Below are 21,943 nucleotides of genomic sequence, written 5' to 3'. Positions count from 1 at the left end.
TGTACATCCCTCTGCAGCAGACCTGCACATACCTGCCTTTATTTACCTGAGTCATATCTGCAATGCTGGAGAGGTAATGGCAGTTTAAATACAACTTTCCATTGCCATTGACAGGAAAAAGACTCTGAAGTCAAGGTAAAAAGCTACTAATTCATGAGCTCTGGATATTTTTGGTGGTCTCCTCTATCTACTGCAGTAGCAACAGCAGTGATCTGCCTGGTGTATTTCCTTACTCCACACCCAGCCCACTGCTCAAATTCATGCATTTTTATTTCTTTCCCTCTTCTGCTGATTTCAGATTTTCTTCCTTTGTTTTACATTTGATCTCAGTTGTGGCTTCTTCATCTGCTCTTCCAGGACAGCCCCACCTCACGCTTCACACGAGAAGTTCCAATACTGTGAAGGGTGGAACACACCTGCCTTTCCTGTTATCTCATCTCACATCTTTCCTTTGCCCCATATTTTCTTGAACCAGTCTGCACCTCCTCAGGCTGCTATAAAACAATTTAATTCAGATGGCATCAACGCATTGTACTTGACTGAATTGACTAGGCTGAGTATATGTTAGTAGCTTAGCTAAATCACACCTAAGCAAGTCTGCAAAGTAAGTGTATTTTCCTCCACTTTCATCATACTTTCCAATTTAGCGTCTGCAGAGGAACTGCAGGTTAGTTTTGTTCAGTGAATTACAGAGACAATGTAAAGCACCTTGCAGAACTGAAAAGCGTACTGAGAATGAGCATACAGCGCTTACAGCACAGATTAGTGAAGTCTGAGGTCCTGGTTCAATTTTCTGTGCTGATGTATGGTTTTTAATTTATACAGCACTGAAAATGACAGGAGTGACAAGTGAAAAAGGCTTACCCTGGCATGAGCAAGAGCACAGGAATGTAAACAAGATCTTGAACTTCAGGTCATTCATAGAGATGGTGTCATGTCCTTGAATAAATAGAGGCAGACTGTAGGTTTAGAGGCACCCACAGGATGAGTGGAAAAAATTTGCAGCCTTGTAAATCCAATTAGATATAAGGCAAAGAAAATTCACCATGAAGTTGGTCAAAGACCAATTGGAATATCCAGTTCCAATATCCAATCAGAATATCAATCATTGGAGGTAATTAGAAATAAACTCAGTGTGGCCCTTAGCAACTTGATCCAGTTGTACTGTTATGAGCAGGAACTAGATTCTTAGGTCTCTTCCAATCTAGATTGTTCTGTGATTCTGTGAAGTCTTTGGTCTCAAGTGCCCCAAAAGTTCTTGTTCATTGAAGTTTTGGAGGACTTCATAAACTTCATTGAAGCAGATTGTTATCATAGAATCATCAAAGTTGGAAAAGACCTCTAAGATCTGTCTACCTACCACCAATATTGCCCACTAAGCCATGTTCCTCAGTGTCACATCTACACATTTCTTAAACATCTCCATGGATGATGACTCCACCACCTCCCTGGGCAGCCTTTTTCCCTCATCACCCTTTTTGAGAAGAAATTCTTCCTAATATCCAACCTGAACATCCTCTGGTACAACTTCAGGCCATTCCCTCCTGCGCCAACTTCCACCTCACTACAACCTCATTTCAAACCAGCAGTACTGGTTTCTGAACATCAGACTACAACTAGATATGTTTCTTGCACTTTGGGATGCCCACACACAGGTTATCTGTCTGTAAGCTACAGTTCTTTTGTTTACACAAAAGGTTTTTTCTTTGCATTCCTGAGCAGTATAAATAGGGATCTGAACTCTGGTTTTATGAGATAAAGAAAAGTATCCATTACAAATCAGGGGTAAGGACAATATACAACCATATTTACATCATTCTAGAGGCTGTGTCCTACTTAAAACTAGAACCTGAACTCTCTTCTAGCTGACTGCCATTTGATTAAAAACCAGACAGAGTGAAAACCCGAGTCCAAATGACAATGACCTTTTCAGTAAAATAAAACTATGTGGAGGTCGATGCATGTTTTTAATCCGTATTTAAGAACTCCTTAAAATGTCAGCTGTCCAGTCTGCTGAATATAACACTTTGTTCCAGTTTAAGCTTCAGAATAGAAAGTATCACATCTCAATCATTTATGACAGCAGGAAGGGGCCTAACATTGCCTTGATGCCAACAACTAAACAAAATATTTTACAGATTGCCTGACACCTTTTGTACTTGCTCTGCATCACAGGAAAAGTAGAAGAGATCACTGAAAGCAAGCAGCCACAAAGAACCAAATTCACTGCAAATCTTCCTCTGGAGTGGATGCAGATACGCTAGCAAATAATCCGCCATCTCCATGTGTACTTCTGCAGAAGGCTGAAGCATAAATATTGTGTGTGGTGTGCCAGATTCTGAAGAGAAGGTTAATGTTATAAAAAAAACAAACTCTCCTAAATTGCACAATAAACAAAATGACAACATCTGATCTGAAAACAGGTACTGCCATACAGATCTCCACTTTGGCTAATAGATGGATTGCATATAATTGATAATAATGCTGTTTACATCAGCAAATTAATCCGTAACCTTTTTTATGTGGTGAAGTTGCAGCACTTACTACTCAAAGTCAGAAAGACATATTTTAAGCTTATACAAAGGCTAAAATCGGGGGCCTTGAGTTGTCAAAAAAAAATTAAAGGCACCACATTTCAATACTTTCAATTCTTGTTGCATGCCATTTGCCCTTCTTATGTGAAACATTGATTATGATTTTGTATGGTTTTATTACAGTTTAAACAATGACGTGAACCTAAATTCAGTGTGAATGACATCAGTTGTTAACTATCTAACAAGAAATGATCATCACTATAAATCTATTTTACGTTTTACAATGATTGTTTAAGACAGCTGAGGCTCATATGAGCTGGAAGAGTATGTCAGCATACAGCAGCTGCTGATAATAACCAGCATGTGCTGGCAAGAGCCTTTTGTTTTCTGAAGGTAATTAAAACTTGCTAGTTTTCCAGCTGCTACATAGTCAACAAGGAGTACTCTTAAAAATGAGGGGAGTACTTCTGATTCACTTTAAAAGCATTGTGACCATCTCTACCAAACGTTTATGTAAAAACAATTATTCAAAAACTTCAGTTTTTCATACATTTTCTACAAAATGACCTGTATGTCAGTAGTTTGGATCAAAAAGCTATTAACATCAGATTCAAATGTTCAGGAGGAGAAAAGCATGGTAACAAGAATCATTCTGCTGAACAACAAAACATAGACATGCAATGCTCACATCCTTACCCCTCAAATTTGGTATTATCTGTATTCGCTTTGTATTCTTAAAGCTACAGTCACTCTTTATTGGAAGCAGGGTGTTTTTTTAAAAAACGTTCCATTCTCAGAATCAGTCAGCAGATAAAATGGAGCACTGTCAGTAGGGGAAATGAATGGCTTTGAGGAGCTACAATTAAAATGCCAGTAGTATTTTACTGGTCCCCATTAAAGCCTTAAGATGGGATGTTTCCAGGATTTCAGACTACAGTTATCCTCCAGTTCTTCTGTAACTTCATAGAGAGTGAAGATCATCTCACTTGCCGGCAGCATGCAAAACGTAGGTCCTGTGCCCAACTAGAGTCCAAGATCAATGCAGTATTTATCTTAACCAAAGTGTTCTACAGGAGTGGTCCAAACCATGACCTCCTAAAATAATGCAATTTAAAGTGTCTATCATTTCTGATTAACACAGAACTATTAGGTTAAAGTCAAGTAAGCGAATGCTTTCTTGAACAATCCTTGCGTGCTTAGTTATGAAAAAATAATTGGTTTGTAGCAAAGCCTCTGATCTCAGGGCACGATTAGTCCAAAATACCCTTATCGTTAAGGAAACAGAAAACATTCTAAAATTTTTATCAGAGCTATGATAAGGTATTATACCCTCTTTCTTCCACATCTCACACTTAGCTGTTTGTAGAGCCAGCCTAGACAAGTAAACTGTGAACAACCCTGGCCAGCAGTCTTAATTGGAGGTTATCAGAGAGTTAATGAACAAAGCTTTCTAAAGGTACGTCCACCAGCACCAGAAAGTGAAGACGAGAACTGTAAGAATAAAGGAAAGGAGAAGGGTGAAATTCCAGCTGTATGAGGCAAAATGCAGCACCTGTCAGGCCGGCCAAAGAAAGGTCTCAGCTCTACTCCTGAATTATCTCCAGCTTTACTGAACTTATTGCAGAATAGGCCTCTTCATGTACCAACATAATGAATTTTATACTTATTCAAGTATTAATTTCGACATAAATCAAGCAAATGAGTACAGAATTGTGTTTGTTTCATATCTTTCACAGCTGACAGGACGATGCTGTATTACTGTGCCTGATATTCAGCAGTACACTCTGTGCTTGGGGTAGGGGAGAACGTTCTGGGTTGATCTAAGTTCCAGCAATGGTGAACTCTTTAAATCCTTGGACTTAAAATGCCTACTGCCCTCAGAGATCTCATTTTCAGGAGCATAAATAGGTGTATAAATTTATATAAATAACTATACAAATATGTGTACAAACTGGTTGCTCAACTTCTTCATCACAGTCTAACCAAACTGCATGCTAGTCCATGGGCTAGTGGTGGCAAGAGGTCCTGGTGTGCAGCTCGACTAACAGGAAGACAAGTGATCCATCCTAGGATGCTCTGATGGCTGATAATATGATACCTATGAGAAAGGCTGAGAGAGCTGGGTTTGTTCGGCCTGCACAAGAGAAAGGCTCCAGGGAGACCTCTGCGGTCTTCCAGTACCTACAGGGGGGTCTACAGGAAAGCAAGAGAGGGACTTTCTCCCAGGGCCCGCAGTGAAAGGACAAAGTGTAATGATTTTAAACTAAAAGAGAGTAGATTTTAAATTAGATCTAAGGAAGAAATTCTTTATTCGGAGGGCAGTGAGGCACAGCTGCCCACAGAAGCGATGGGTGCCCCATCCCTGCAGGTGCTCAAGGCCAGGTTGGATGGGGCCCTGGGCAGCCTGAGCTAGTGGGAGGTGTCCCTGCTCACAGCAGGGGATTGGAACTGGATGGTCTGTAAGGTCCTTTCCAGCCCAAACTGTTCTATCATTCTATGATCATCTGTTTTGTTAGTCTTAAAAGAGACTTTCAGGACCTGAAAGTGGAGAAAATAAGGATTACTGACAAAAAAAAAAAAAAGAAATATTTTTTTTCTTTAACAGCTGCAATTGTTGCCTCTTAAACTTCAGAGAACAGAACTAATGAATTGATCATAACATAAGGGACCATTTGAGATAATAAGACTCTCAGCAAATAACACTGCCATTATGTGTCAGTGAGCTGAAACGCTTATTATGCAGTTTAGCTGAAATTCAAAGGCACAAAGCATTGGACATGACTGGCAGCAGCAATGACTAAAAATACTTCAACATAAAAGGGATTTAAAATGTCACAGGAAATCTCTTCCTTAGAAAACTGGTGCTGCCCATGAATAGACCATTCTTGGCCTGAACAGATGAAACCCTGTGACTCGTGTGTGCTGGGTGTGCGTGAAGGCACCCCACTGCCTCCTGCACATCACTACGGCCCCATCCTGCATGGATAAAGGCAGAGCTCTCAGCTGAAATGGCCTCAGATAGCTGAATGAACATCTCAAAAGCAATGAGAGCTGAGCACGACAGCCAGCTCTCATTTTCAAGGTGAGATACTGAATGAGGAAAGGCTGCACTGCCGGCTGTGCATCACCAGCAGCACTATTTGATCCAGGGTACATTGCTCAGGCAGTACTATGAAATGCAGCTTTTGCTGCAGTGGCTCTGGTTTTGGCAAGGGACATTCAATTTTAATGCAGAATCAGCAACTTGAGTTATAAAGAGGTTTTGGACGGCATATTTGGAATATCTCAGCCTGTTAATTTTGAAGGGACTTTTAAACCAGATATACACCAACGAATGCTTGCCAAATTTGAAAGAAAATAAAGTCCTTTTAACTTAGGCGAAGACTTAGGCAGACTGCCACTCTTAATGAAGTGAAACTGACAGAATGGCAGTTTTAAAAATTCCTAGGAAAAACACGTAAATATAGCTGTAAAAATTAATAAAGGGGAAGTAAAAAGACAAGGACTCACTGTCTCATCATCTGTGCCAAGCAGTTAACTTTTGGATTTTACATTATCCTCCTCAGATAAATGTTTGCAGGAAGAGAAAGCCATTATCTTTGAGGTTACAAAATGATTAGATATTCAGCTGCTGCCATCAGATACAATTAAAGGCACAAAACAAAACTCGGATTCATCCCACAGAACATTTGAGTTTGACAAATATATTATGAAAAAGAGCCACGTTGTGTGGCTGTATGAGCCCTGTCCTGCCTGGATTCCCACTCCCTTCCCAGCTTGAGACTAGAAATAACTAATAGTTTCACCCTTTAGTGACTTGTGTGCCTCTCACACAAGCTCCGCAAATGCTATGCTTGTATGATTTGAATCTTCACAGAGAGACTTCTCTGGTCTTCTTAAATCTTTGGTTCCTTCTCAGACATACATCACTAAAGAAAAGACAGCCCAATTCCTGTTTTTGTTTGTTAAATAGCATCACCTGGCTCATGTTTGTGCTACCTGGGACCAGTTCACTCTCCAATAAACCTGCTCAGTGTTGCACTAACTGAAGAAGGACAAAACAGGCAAGGAGTCTTGCCAGGAGCTTGGGGAAACATGGATAATCCACACTGAAGTAGCCCAAAGGATGCACATAGTAAGGAATGCAACAATAGCAGCTGGAGATGTAGGGGGAAAAACAACAAAACACAAGTGCTGGGGGTTTGCAGAACCAGCAGTTTACCTGTACAGAAGTGTTAGATGAGGAAAACCCGTACTGTTATCCCACCTTCCAGACATATTCAACAATAAAAGTTGTACTGGAGCCTTTAGAAAAACATCTTTCCTTAAAGAAAAGGTGTAGTATTTTCTTGCAAATGTGACTCCAAGAAGGAAGTTGAGAAATCTCACAGGAAAGTGGTAGATTTGAGAGAGAAAGGGGGGATGCTGGTAGTGGGGCAGTGAATAAAGAGGATAAGAGCAAGAATTCAAATAAGGATCCCACATTTACTTATTGCTTTTTCCCATACTCCCCTACTACGCCAGTGACAGAGATTTATAAACAAACATGGCACAACTGATAAAATAAACAAACGTGAGAAACACCAGCGACTCATTAAGGAGGAAAAAGTCAGAATATCCTTTAGGCTGTTAGGACTGAAGAGAGAGGCAACAACAAATATACAGATTTTGCTTCCAAATCCTTCAACCTTTCCTCAAACAAACAGACCTTTCTCCAACCACAATCCTGTTAAAAGAGAGCACAATTATTGCCAAAGGCCTGCAATATCTAGCTCATTAAAACAATACCAGTTGACATTATTAGGATTTATTACTTTGCTCCTTTAGTAAGGAAAAAGATTCATCTGAGTACACTGCAGAGCTGAGTCCTTCTTTGGCAAAGGACATCAAGTGGAAAGCAAAGTGTCTGGTATGTTCCAGCAAGGCAGCTTCCACACCTGGCAGATGGTATTTACTTAAGACATACTGCACAGTCCATATTTTAAACTAAGTTATTTCTCTGAGTTCACCTAACTTATCACAAGGACAGAAACTTGTGCTTGTCTGTGGGTGGATGTTAGCAACTCCCCAGTAACCTGAAGTGTTACGGAGCAATTTTCTTCTCCCAGTAGAATTCTCTTCTCCTCAGTAATAGATCAGAAGCGAAAAGCCACAACATGTTTCCAGACTGAGTCATGTACATGCTTTTCAGCTAAGCTCCTAAATTCTCTGAATCATGCTGTCTGTGCTTCATGGTTTTCTGAACGCCCTGCTCAAGGTGCTCCAGGCCTGCTGTCCCCCTGGGATGCTGTGGTGTGAAGCCTGGCTCTGGTCAGATCAGCTGATCTGCGGAACTGAACCTTAGGTGGGAAACTCAAAAGTGTTTTAAGCAAAAAAAAGTATGCACAAGAAGAGAGGAACTATTACCACAGCTTAGTTTGATCTCCTGTATCCCACAGGCCTCAGGATTTTAGCCAGTAATTGGTGCACGAAGATGAGGTTTTACTGACTTGCCCACATTCAACTATCTGTCTAATAAGAATAAATACGAAATGACACAACTAGCACAACTGGATCATACAGGCCATAGATTTCAGTATTCAGCCTTTGAAAGCAGCCGTTACAAAGTGGAACAAACAAACTACAATTGTTTAATAACCAAATTACAAGGGAGCTGGCTTTTAAGTCCCTTCAATTAGTGGCTTAGGCTCTAATCTAAATACACAGTATGTCTGATATGAAACAGCGCATTTAATTGTTTAAGTGCAACTAAAAGCCTGAGAATACTGTACAATACAGGTAAGATAAAAACAGTGACTATGGCTAAGATGCTATCAACAACTTCATAGTGTTAGCAGTTGAACCAAACCAAACCAATTAAAAAAAAAGCACATTAGTAAACATTACCTAAAGAAAAACATAATATCTTTCTAGAACTTAACATTGGTGAATTTTTTAATTAACGTACTGCTCTGGGCACAAATATTCCACTTTATTTTCAGGGCTTTATGTATAAATACAGGCATAAGAACCTCCCAGTAACAGAAGTTCTATGTTCAGATTATTTTTAATTAATCTATTTCTGTGAGTAATTTCTATTTTACTTTTGCATTCTAGAGCATTTCATATACTCCAGTGACTTATCATTTCTAAATTTAAACTAATTTATATATACATATATATATATAAAATTATCAGTACAGTAACGATTCATTTATGGAGTATACATCTTACATTTATTGGATTAAATGCCTTTTAACGTTACTGGCTCCAATTACACAACAGGGGTAAATTGAAAATTAAAAATCTCCTCAGCCATCAATACAGGAGACATAGAGCAGCACATACAGCTGCTCATTTCATCATGAGCAATTTCAAAACAAAAATGTTCCATTTAGATTTTACTTCAGCAGAAATCCAGCCGTTGGTGAAATTGAGAGCAAAAGTCCCCCTGCTCAAAAGATGATCCAACACCTCCTCTGTTTAAACTGCTTGTGTCAGCACAACTAGCCTGGCCACTCTATGGCTGTAGATTTGTGCCACACAGAATCACAGAATGGCTGAGGTAGGAAGGTATTCATGGACACTGATGAGACTTCCCCAAGCATCCTCTTCTCCATGTGGATGAGCCCCATCTCTCTCAGCCTTCCCTCACAGAAGTGGTGCTTCAGGCTCTCCATCATTTTCACAGTCCTTCGCTGGACCCTCTCCAGTATGCCCAGGTCCCTCTTGTACTGGGGAGCCCAGAACAGGACCCCACAGTCCATGTGAGGCCTCACCAGTGCTGAGCAGAGGCCAAGGATCACCTCCACTGACCTGTTAGCAACTCTGCCTAATGCAGCCCAGGATACCATCATCCTTCTTTGTGGCAAGGGCACACTGATGGGCCCAGTTCAACTTAGGATCCCTATGTCCCCTTCTGCAGAGTTGCCTTCTAGCTGGGTAAGGCCAGAAAGAATTACTATAGTTCAGTTTGATCGCCTGTATCCCATAGGTCTCAGGATTTTAGCCGGTAATCGGTGCATTAAGCTGATTATTTCTGCCTCAGAAAGTGCATGAACCTTCAATTTGTTCTAACTTTGGTATAATTCAACAGTTTTGAATCTATCCATCAGGTAGTGGCTCCAGGGAAGGCTTCTCTAACCTTCATTTTCAAATGTACTTTCTCCTATGAAGTATAATGTTGTAGAACCTCAATTAGCTGGATTGCAGCCTTTCTCTCTACTATTTATAAATATATTTTTATAAACACACCTCAGGGTACTTTAAATTTATAAATATCCCTCAGGATGTTTACACCTTTTGTATGAAAGACTCAGGGCAGGTTCTTCAGCCATTTCAGAGTACGAATTCAGAGAGAAAAGAAATGAAGAAATCCTACAACTTCATTGAAAAGCTCCAGTTTGTCTACAGTTTGGGGTGAGGACTTGAGGAACGTGAGCATTTAAGGAAGGAAAGATGATAGTGAAGAAGTTTTTTGCAGTGTAAGGCCTCCATTTTTAATGGAGTTTGAGACTGTGAAAAGAAAAAAGATTTACATACACAGTTAAGAGCATTCCAAAGATAAGTCTACTGCCCCAAGTACTGCCTGGGCTGTGAACATGCACCCACCTCACACACTTGTCTTACTGGGGAGGGCCATGTCCCAGCTGAAGTCTGCAATGCAGCTCCAGAGCAGAGGATGCTTCTCCTGGTAGGTCAGGCCAGAGAAGTCCTTTCCTGCCTTCTACTTGCTCCTGCTGCACCTCTGAGGAGCAATTCACTCATAGTTTCTGCTGAGTTACCCCAGGAGTTCAAAAGGCAGGAAGGTCACTGCCATAGGTCAGAGTGGGGGGTTCGAATCATTGTAATAATGTTGAATCTTTTTGCTTCATCTTTTGGTTTCTTGGGTTCAGACAGTTAAATTAACAGATGTCGAGGTAAGTGGCCAGCATCCAGAATGTGTGGAAAACTATGGTTGAGGTTGCCTGAACAACCACATTTTGGCCTCTTTGTATGTTTGAACAAAACCACAGTCTTTAATTACACAATCATATCCTGCTTCCAATCTCATGTGATGGACAGGTGCTCCCTACCTGTACACATATCCAGAATGTGACTCAAAACTTTTTAAACACAGCCTACGACATTTTCACATGTTGTAGTGACTTGAAGTTCTCATTATGAGTATTCTATAGGAATGTATTAGGGCCATCTATTGCTGAGAGTGTTTTCATTGACAGATAAAATTTGAAATCACCTAAAACACAGATCTCACTCATATACCTCTGTAACATCTTCCACAAACTGGACACTACTCATGCTTAGAAAGGAGAAGAGTTAAACATGTTGAAGTTCAAAAGGAAGAATACAGACAAAATATAGGGAAAAGCATGTTTGTTTGTACTACTAATGCTTACTCAAACCAGACAAGCACAGGTGACATACAGTTACTATACTCACAGAAGTTCAAAATTGAACTTAAGACATAAAAGAGTATAAAACATCTGCTGAGTGATGAACAGAGAGTTTGCCTTGAAAAGTTATAATATGCTTTGAGACTGTTCCATCAAAAGATCCTCTTAAACTGCTCTTGCCTGTGGACATGAACTGAGACAAATAACAGAGCATTACTCACTGAGGGCAGGAATTTACTCACTGAGAAGTGAGATTCATCTTTTTTTTTTTTTTTTTTTTTTAACTAGAAGTGCAGTCTAACAAATTCCCCTGTAGATAAACTGAGAACTTTCTTTAATAGCAATGCCTGGATGTGCTGGAGCACAACGTGGCTTCCTTCACCTTGACTTATGCTGTACTTGAGCTGCACAACCTCTGCTTTCAATACAATATTTTCAGATTATGGCCTTAATACTTCATTGCTTTTCACTTACAACTACTTCATATTTTCTGTTCTAGTCTATATTTAGCCACATACTCTGAAAGAAATAACAACTTTGAGACTCATGTAAAATAAATTCTTGAAAGTCACCACCTTATTTATTTAAAGCTAGCATGAGTAATCATTAATGAATTCTCATACTGCTACTACACACACAGTTTGAATAAATACCTCGGACCAAGCATGCTACACCCTGTTCCTTTACACTGAGGCATGTGTCCCCTTCAGCATGGAAACTAACAGGCTTAGGAGGGAAATTAAATCATCGCAAGATCACATTTTGAAAATACCTATTTAATATCAGATAATTGCTGCTCACATTCATAGACCACCACATAATTCCACCTCACGGAGTCAGAGTGAACACAAACCAAATATTAACAACTTTCAAAGCATGATCTGACTAAAATAACAGTCTAGTTTATTTCATTTCTCTCATGGTGGATTTCTTTTTGGGAATGATTAAATAACAACATTCCTATAATGATTCATTTCATTTATTTCTAACAAACACCAAAGGAAAACACAAAGGAAAGTCTTCTCAGCAGAAGTTTTTTTTTTAAGAAGAAACAAGAACTGTATTTCACAATATAATAGAGTAACATAGCAATATTTAGAATAGCACATGCCACTAATGACAGAAAAGCTACAAGTGCACAGAACACTTGGTATCATTCTGCATTAGTGAAGCAGGTTCACATCCCCGATGGAAGCTCTGACTGCCCTGTGCATTGCTTTATAAATCACTCCTTTCACTAAGGAGAATTATCCCTGATGTAAGAACTTCAGCGTTTGCTATTGTGGGTGCCTCTGGTTTGAAATCCAGCAACCAAGAAATGCACAAGAAGCAGAGAGCAGGTATTCAAACAAGCCCCAAGGCAGCTTAGCACTTAACTACGTGGCAAGTCTCTTTCCAGCAAAGCAATTAAGCATGCAAGGCTCACCGTTCCAACGATATTAAAATGAAGACTGGATGTTTTTCTAAACATACACTCTACTTCAAACAGTGATTAGACTGGGGAGGTGCTAGCAGAAGAATTAAGGTAGCAGGGCTCAAATACATTCCCTTAATGGCATCATCTGGCCTTAAAAAATGCATGCAGTGATATATGAATGCAGGGAGATGGAAGAATGGCTTACATGTTTTACTGAATGGGGCTACCGAGAGTTGGTTTGGGTTTTCATGTTGCATCTCCCAATTGAGTTTTCAACATATCCCCACTCAGTTGCCCTTGGCACTACACTACTAACTAGCTGCACTTGTCAATTTGTAAAACTCACTGTTCTCCGAAAGGACAGGCTTAGAGCACATCACAGTCCTGCTCTGCTCACACATCAGCTCTTCCACTGACTTACAAAGGCTTGAAGAACTGCACATAGTGCCAGTCTCACCAGGAGTAACCTCAGTGTGCTTAGGCCTAAAGCAGGACAGGCTGACCCGGGGAGGACTTGTGAGGGGCCTGTCAGTGCTTTGGCTAGGATTGGTGTCTTGGATCTTGGATTTGATCCTGTGTAAATAGGAGGGTTGGGGCTGAGTTCTAGTAGTTAGACTTAGCTTTCTTTAGTGTTGCTAACACAGCTATTTTTACCAAAATTATTATTCATTCCTTGGGGCACTGTGTACCTTGCATATGATTTTCCACCAGGCCTGTCTATTCCTGCATGTGGGCACATACACACACATCAGCACCTATCTGCACATTCAATATCATTACTGCTAATGAACTGGCACAACCAACAGCAGACTGTCTCAAGCTTATTATCAATAAAAGAAGTGCATTCTTAAGAATCTGAAATACATAATTTTCTTTTGTGTGGGTACACGCTGAACTGCAACACAGATTTCATCATCAAGGCACTATACAAACCACAGAATCACAGAGTCGTAGGGGTTGGAAGGGACCTCTGGAGATCACAGAGTCCGACTCCCACTGCGACAGGAGGTTCCCTACAGTAGGTTACACAGGGAGGTGTTTGGGCAGGTATTTGAATATCTCCAGAGAAGGAGACTCCACCAGGTTTCTGGGCAGCCTGTTCCAGTGCTCTTCAACCTCAAAGTAAATATTTTTTTCCTTGCGTTCAGGTGGAACTTCTTGTGTTCCAAGTTGTGCCCATTGCCCTCGGCCCTGTCTCTGGGCACCACTGAAGAGAACCTGGCCCCATCCCTAAAGAGCCTTTCCCAATAGATATTTACTAAGTGTAAATAAGATCCCCTCACATGTAATTTCCTACAGCTTTGTACAGGTCATTATGGAAAGTTGAGGCAGATTCACCACGTGTTGAGTAATAATACAACAAACGACAGGCAAAAAAGCTACAACTCAGGAATTCCTCTCTGTCCCACCATGCTGCATCTTAAGCCATGGCAGTACTTACTGCCTTCATCTTCACTACTAACTACAGGATCCAGCTACCTCTCCACTGCACCACATAGCCAAGACTGATTTAAATGACTTAATTTTTAGAGAACATGCACATCATACTTCAAGTACAATCTCAACTCCAGCCTTTCCAGTCTGTCACCTAGCACTGGATTTTGAGAAGACCTGTGCTATGGAACAGCTCTGGTCCTGTAAGACCAAGAGAGAAAGCTGTAGGGCACAGCAGGCAGAGGAGGCACATTGAACTACTTCATCAGTAGCTGCTTCTTGAAAATTAAGTTGGCTCTAATACCATGCCTAAAGCTATTCCAAATGAATTTGAGGAGAAATAAATTACTCTTCCTTTCCATTCAATCCCAGCTGTACACTGTGTACACAGAATGACATAATATCCTTCCTGAAATTAGAGCTGCAGTAAGGACCAGGATCCTTCAAACAGGACCAGTTCCTGAGATCGCGCTGCAAACAACTGCATTTTCCTAATTACCACAGAAACTATCTTCTTCATCTTTTTTTAAAAGCTGGCCAAAGAAATACGTATTGTTTTCTTTATAAACACAATAAAGGCTTCATCACTATATCCTTGTACTTCTGCCAGAGTTTGACAGCCACAGCTACACACAATGTTACTTGAAAGCAACACTCAGAAATAGCCACTCTATGTGACTGCTGCTGCTCAGAGGCTCACACCAATGCCTTTAATATTTTTCCAGATATAGACAGTGAATGATATTAACTCTCTGGCTGTCCCTAGTTAGCAGAATCAACCATCTTTTGTGAATTGTCAAGAAAGTAGCTGAGAAACCGTTATCTTCAGGATTTTTTTTTTGATGGTGAAGACATGGCATACTCTACTGTATATGTTGGATCACACCTACCTTGGAAAATGGCATTCTTTGAAAATGATGCTACCACATAATGATTTTTTAATTTGGAAAACTAGCTTAGTTGGCTTTTGTTTTTTTATCTTTGCTTTAAACATTCAGAAGATAATTTAAATTGCACATTCAGGCCAAAGGATTTGTCTGGAGGCCAATCTGCATTTAGCTTCAGCATTGTAGATACTCAGAAAAAATCAATACCCTGCAATGACCATCCATATAAACGTACAAGCAATCACAGCAAGCCAAGTCAGCAATTATTTTTAAGGACATATGACAGGTTTCCTAATCCTCTGACAACTACATATGCTTATATCCAGAGGGGGTTACCCCACCTCCTCTCCCAGCTGCCCTGCTATGTTTCTACCTGGCTGATCAGCTATTCTGTCCATGCATTACAGCAGGTGGGTTTTACCTGCAGCTTTCAGAGCTGAGGTGTCGATGCCAGGGACTGCTGTGCCAGTTGGAAAAGCTGAACTTCAGCACCTAAAACTCCCTCATAGTTTATGATTAAAAGATGGCATAGTTAAGTAGCTAAACAGGGATTAGCATTTGTCTCTCTGTCTGCCTATGTACATATGTGCAGAGTGTAGGAAAAACTAGTTATGAATGACTACCTCAAACTCTGACCCAAGCCAGATTAGTTCAGAGCAGAGAGAGGAAAAGAGGCAGGAAAATCTGAGGCATGAAAACACCTTCAGTTATGAAAGCGGGGACCTGGGGAGGGCTCCTGCCAGGCACTCACTCACCTTGCTGGATCTTGGTCAGGAGCTGCTGACGTGCAAGAATCCTGCTTGTCCTGTAGGGAGGGCGTCTCGCTGTCTGGTCAAACCACAGGTACATCTCCTGGCTCTCGGGTGACACTGAGTTTAGGTAGTAGCAGCCTGTACCTGACGTCCTGGGCACCTGCTTCAACATCTCCGCTCCTTTAAAATCCGTCCTTCGCTTTCCTATGGCTACTCCAGATTATAATCAGGGTAATGAAAGGAGGGAGGTAACAAGCCCTTGGGAGCTGAAAAGAGCAAGCGCTTAATAAGAAAAAGGAGTGCCAAAAGCTACAACTCAGGATTCCTGATTCTCCCACATGATCTGCGAGGGCCAATCGCTCTTAGAGCAGCCCAGGGAAGTGCTGGGCTGACTTGCTGTCCTGCACTTACAGCCCCACGCCGTCCTGCTGGCTACAGCGGGCTTCTGCACTGCAAAGCGTGGCAGAACTGCACAGGGTGGCTTCGGGAAACAAATTTAAAAAGGCTTGAGGCATTTGGGAATAGCTATTTTAGACTGCAAAACGCCTTATTATGCAGGGCTGTGGAAAACCTTTTCCTTCTCTGTGCCGCACAGCTGGCGAGTCATCTCCTGCAATGATGCCCTTACTCATTTTATAAAAATCACACCAGTGTTTGCCAAGGAAAAGTCAGCTTAGGGCTGGGCTCTCTGAGTCCCCTAAACCACACAGTACAAGGAGCACTGGAACAAATGAAGCCTTTCCAACTGAAAAAACAAACAAACACAGCAAAACAACAGAAACCCATAGCAGTAGGCACTCAGATTTGGTAAACAAACCCCAAAATATCGGTGTTACCGAGAGGAAATGCAGGAGAGGGAGAGAAGCTTGGTTATTCTGGCTCCTTGGTGTAACAGTGTTTTTTAACAGAGGGGCATCTGTTTTCATTCAGTCCTACATATCAACCACAGAACTTGCAACACACAGGTAGTCAATGGCAGTAAAAACATACACAGAGTAACACAAAAAATGCCCTATTACTATGTCCAGCATATGTCAGACTACCAGTGTTTTGGCTCAGTGAGCACCCAGACTCAGCTAATCTCTCACAGATCTGCCAGTGTGCCCCGTGGCAGGGATGGAGCCCATAATGAGCACCACAGGCAGATGAGAAGCCATATCACAGCCCTGGGCATAGATTTCACATCAGGAGCAGTTATTACCATTCACAGCCACCTGCAAGTCCTGTAGCTGCTGTCTCCAGCTCCAGATGTGGCTGTGAGTCTCTCTGAGACGCAAGGGGATGACTTCAAACTTAAGGCAACATGCTTCACATTGGAATGCAGGTCGGCATCCCCAGCAGGCTGCTGCTGGGAGCCATGGAGCAGGGGCTGCCAGCTGGAGAGGCAGGAGAGTTGCTCTGGTACAGAGGAGGGATGGTCACTGCTCCCACCCAGCCCCTCTACTGTGTTCTAAAGAGCAAATATCCCAGGGACTCCTGAATGACAATGATATGCACAGTATTTATCCAAAGAGACATTGCCATTATGTGGGGAAAATCTTATTTGATTAATCTACAGTTCTCTGATCTAATTTTGCTTATGAAATGCTATTGCTGGAAAGCAATTATTAACATTATTAACATCAGTTAGTGCTCTGTTTAAATTTTCATAGAGATTCTTTTTTTCCTGGAAAATGCATAGACTTTGTCATCTGATGAGATTCCACATTGTTACTTGCAATATTTCCAGAAAGTCACAACCAGTTTAATGGGGATTTAATGCTTCAAAAACCAGGCCAAGAAAAAAAAAAAAAAGCCTAAGCAAGAACTAGAGTATGGCATTGACTGGGGAACAAGTTCGCCAAGGGCTGAGCCCCAAGAGCCCAGCTATATGTTATATTAGGATATCAGACAGCAATGCACCCAGTGCCTCCTCCCATGCATGATACAGGGCAGCCCCGAGAAGCACCTCTCATCTCAAGAGGGCAGAACAAGAGACAAGGCTATGAATTTCCCTCCTTCCCACACACAAGGGTCAAACCCCAGTGTCAGACCTGTAAGGCTGTAGCAGGCACTGCTGCCTCCTCTGGGGCTGAATTCTTTGGCTGCGATCCAGCCCTTACATAGTAGGCAAATAAAACAAGAAGCAACAAGAGCTAGCTTCTCTTGGAACACTCATTTGAAAGCTCTTGTGATTGAGTTTGGGAACAGTGGAGGGAAGACACAGTTCTCATTTCACTTAAAACAACCCCATCTCCTTGTTTGGTGACTATCTGGTCACTCAGCACGTATTTTCAAAGCTGCATAAACATGTCACTGAAATGAGAAAACACCTCTGGAACATCAGTCTTTCAGACAAAAAGTACTAGAGAAGCATAAACTGTTAAGGCTTATATAAGAGAGCTAATGAATATTTCAGTTTCAATTTACAGACTGCTTCTGGAATATTTAATAGAGGAACACTGAACTTCATGCTAATGCATGTCTCATAAAAGCATAAATAGATGAAAGCATCTGTGCACGGTTTACCAAGGCTGGAGGGGATGCATGAGACAGCTCCACGATGTCCTACAGACATGGAGTTCCTTGCTCTTGGGTTAAATCTGCTGTTCTCACACAGTAATCAGTCACTTGATCTGGCTGCCGAGATCCATTTCCCCTTTATTGTTACTCATACTTATCTGGTTATAGCACATCTAAAATTAAATGGCAACGAGATGGTTTCTCTTCAATTGAATGCACAAATGCTATGAGAACAGCACTGCTTCCCAGCCCCAGTGTAGTGCAGGTGTTATTAACATTAATTACTTGGTGTTATAAGCCAGAAAACTTGTCACAGAACAACAAAAAAAATGAAGCACCTGATGTTAATGTGCTGATTTCTGAAGCTCCTATAGTTTTGCAGGCAGAAGACAATCTCAATTGCTGGGTTTTGGCTAAAACATGAATATTCTACATGATTTCTTGCCTATATCTGCGTTTAAAGATGCCTGTGCAGCTGCTAAGACATTAAAAGCAGGTTATTCCTCATCAGATCTGGGAGGAGTCCTATCTGGGGAGCCCAAAGCTGTGTTTATTATGAGGTTTTCAGGTCTTTCCTGTGTTTTGAATCCTGTCATGGAGAGCAAAACATTTAAAAGCAGAACTTCAGGGCCTAAATGTATTAATGTTTTATGTTTGAATGCAGATGTATGACTGAAAGCTCAACCAGTCCCAGGGGTACTCCAGATGCTTTCCCACACCCCTGCAGCACGCGGGGCTGCCAGCAGCTGAACTGGGGCTAAAAGAAAAGAGCTCAGGTGACTTCCACATGGCTGAAAAGTGGGATGGAGAAAGCACTGCACCAGAGAGCTGTCCAGTTGGAAATCCTGACCCTGAGGTGTTCTGAAGGCAAGTCAGCTCCTGTGTGAACTTCTTGAGTTTTAAAAAATGAACACAGCTAAGCAAGGGACGAAGGACAGGCTTACAGGCATCTTTGGTAAACTTCCAGCCAGGAAAACAGGCTTCTGAACAGTATGCTATATCACTTTGGTTCTGGTGTCCTAGTGCAGCACCACAGGATTATGCATTTGCATTTTAAGACTCACATGTTCAGGGGATGGTCCCAGTACAAAACATATCTCCTGATTATAAAAGCACTAGGGTCCTGGCCAGACTACTCACATAAACCTCTACTTTAATACAAGAAGTGTATTAGAAATGATACACAAGCTTTGTGCAACAAGAATATATTTAGAGGTATAACATCACGAAGGCAAATTTATAGCAATAAGGACATGTGTAAAAAGACAAGAAGATGAGGGTCATGGCAAGGCAGTTGAAGCAATTCCACATGTCAGCACTCTCTTGGAGGACCTCAGGGATGTCAAATCAATAAAATAAGCAGTAAGAAATCCACAAGATGGAACAGGCTGCACCAGGGTCCAAAAGGAGCTCAGATGTAAAATGATTGTGCTGTCACCCTGAGATCCAGCTCCCTCATCAGAGGAGTGAAAATTAGTGATATGGTTTTCACACAGGGCTTCCCTGGGAATCTGGGGTGGGAGAACTTGAAGAAACTGTAAAAAGAACAGAATTACTAACTGCCAATAATTTGATACAAGGCAGAAAATTCAGCACTTTTTGTAGCGTTAAGTCAAGGCCAAAATTTGCGGAGAGATTTTAAAGCAATTTGGTTGTTCTCCTGTCTTTTGATTTTGCAAAAGGCTCCACCAGGAGGACCCACTAAGAAGAGATCATAAAGACGCTCAGCAGTCAGGGACAGAAAGGAAAAAGCCACTTGTGGCTCAATAGCTGCTTAAAGACAGGAAACAAGGGTGGCAATAAATATGTCTTTGTACAGCGGTGCAACGTTCTAGCAGACTCCTCCAGAAACTGCACTGGAACGAGGTCTGTCCAATATCCATACATCCACCATCTATGCATCATTATCCACACATTCATTATTCATGCATCCATACAGGAATTTCTAAAGGGACTAAGTTGAGAGGTGGCAAAATGCTCCATCAGTCTGGAAGTCAAAGCAGAAACTAGTTGGAAGCACTGAAGGTTCTTCTGGTATTGATTAAGAAGGCATTAAAACTGCAGCTTTTAAGTGCTGATAAATGTACCAGGGAAAAACACTCTACAGGTACACAATGCACAGCACGTAATGATGGGATTTAACAGAGCTATTATCACTGAGGAAATAGATTTTGGACAGGTTTATGAAAATCCAATACAAGTGCACAGCAGGAAGCAAAAACGCAAAGAGGATTTTAAGATTTTTAGAAAAGTAATTGAGAGCAAAACAATAAACGTCATTACACTATTATAAAGGTCTGCCCACAGCTTGGTAATTCTGTGGTCTCTTCGTGTAGTGAATGAAGCTGTTCGTGGGGCAGATTCAAAGCAAATGAACAGAATTTCTTTCAGCTGAAAAACTGTTCTTTAATATTTATTTTAATCAAAGCTGAACTCTAGAAGTTCCCTCACTGTGAGGGAATGCTGCAGCTGCCAGAAGATGGAAGACTTCAAAAAGAGATCAGGTAAATTCCTGCAAGAAGCCAACAGGGGCTGTTCCACACAGAACTCCAGCTGGAGGCTCAGGAGGTCCCTGAACCACAGTAACAGGGGTCGGACAAATAGCACACCAAGTATTGCTGCACGCTTAGCCTGCCATTACGTTTTTCCCAAAATAGCTGTGACTGCCCACTAACTGCACTGCTACTTCATAAATGCATCAGAATAAGCACTGCTGTGGTCTGTGGCTGCAGGATGGCCTGGACATCACCACCCTATGCCCTCTTGTCCCATCTGCTTGTGCCATGCCACTCGGTGTCCCTGTGCCGTGCCCATCAGTGTCCTTGTGCTGTCCCACTTGGTGTCTCTGTGCCATTCCAGTCAGTGTCCCTGTGCCTTGTTGTTCAATGTCCTTGTGCTACACCATTTGGTCTCCTTGTACGATGCCTGCTGGCGTCCCTCTACCATGCCTGCTGGCCACTGTGCAGTCTCAGGGATGTGACCTCCTTGTCCCGTTGGCTCTCCCATGAGGCTGGAGGGCACAGGGTACTCCTGCAAGCAGGTGATTGTTTATCCATGTCTGGCTACTAATTTAGGCACTATGGTTTCACTCCTACTCACTTTTAAACATCCTATTTTTTCTTAGTCAAACCACACCAGTCTGTGAATATGGGCTAAGGCTTCACTGGCGTTAGCTGAACTCTTCATGTGCCTATCTGAGGTCTGCATCAAGCCAAGAATAGCCAGAACCCCACAGTGCAAAGTCCCTAAAGATGGTATTTCTCAACAGTAAATTAAATAATAATAATAATAATAATAAAGCTGGATAATAAGGAGAATTCAAAAGAGAGGTCAAGACAGAGGAAGACATGTCAGGTGACAGACTTCTTCCATTGCATTTGGATAGCACTGTCATGGGAATGAGCTAGAAGTAGTTTCCGTACCCTCAGTGTAATTCCATTCGCTAAACCCATACACAAGACAAATTCCTAAAACCAAGCCCACAGGAGCCGTGTGAACATATTTAAGCAGTGGTGGGCTAGCACACATCCTATCTTCGCAACTCACTAACAAAGTGTTTGGATAACACAGTGATAACGTAAGAAAGTGTTTAGATAAACTTAGTTTCTTATGTTATCCAAATACGCTGCAAATCCCTACACAGCCCTACTGCTGGTGTCACTGAACTGTGGGCAAACATTCCTATGGCAGCACAAGGCTCGTGCCTACACCAACTTCATGGGAGGCCTCCCATATTTATTTTCCTTTCAACAGGAGTCCAGGATCACAGGGTGACAAAAAGAGAAGTTGCACATTTTGAACTGGTCTTGGGATTTTTTTTTTTTTGTCTGTGCTGGAGAGGGAATGCCCTCAAGTTAAGTTTTGACCCCCAAAAAACCAACAATGCAATAAAACCTAAATACACAACGTGTAACAAAATAGCACCTGGCAACACTATTTCAAACACAGCAGCGTGCAACTGCTGCATGGGAACAGGAAGGTTATTCTGGCCAGAAATCCTGAATATTTATTACATGACTTCATTCTAGGGTCCAGTGAGGAA

At 41.6% G+C, this 21,943-nt stretch overlaps 1 protein-coding gene across 10 annotated transcripts in view; it reads right to left on the bottom strand.

Annotated features, from left to right (window-relative positions):
- STARD13 (StAR related lipid transfer domain containing 13) overlaps window positions 1-21,943 on the bottom strand; it is a 332,321-nt gene that overhangs the window by 107,108 nt on the left and 203,270 nt on the right. The window contains exon 2 of one of the 10 annotated variants that reach the window (XM_090133203.1): window positions 15,403-15,665. The exons of 8 other annotated variants lie outside the window; for them this stretch is intronic. In XM_090133203.1, the coding sequence (XP_089989329.1) occupies window positions 15,403-15,571 (169 nt within the window). In that variant the 5' untranslated portion in view covers window positions 15,572-15,665. Of the gene's footprint in view, window positions 1-15,402; window positions 17,158-21,943 lie in introns of those variants that run through there. One more of the 10 variants, XM_031615681.2, reaches the window with a different exon arrangement.

This window comes from Phasianus colchicus, chromosome 1 (genome assembly GCF_987193195.1).
Source record: "Phasianus colchicus chromosome 1, bPhaCol1.hap1.1, whole genome shotgun sequence".
Lineage (NCBI taxonomy): Eukaryota > Metazoa > Chordata > Aves > Galliformes > Phasianidae > Phasianus > Phasianus colchicus.
Note: the sequence above shows the minus strand (reverse complement) of the source record. Positions and strands in the feature narration are given on the sequence as shown.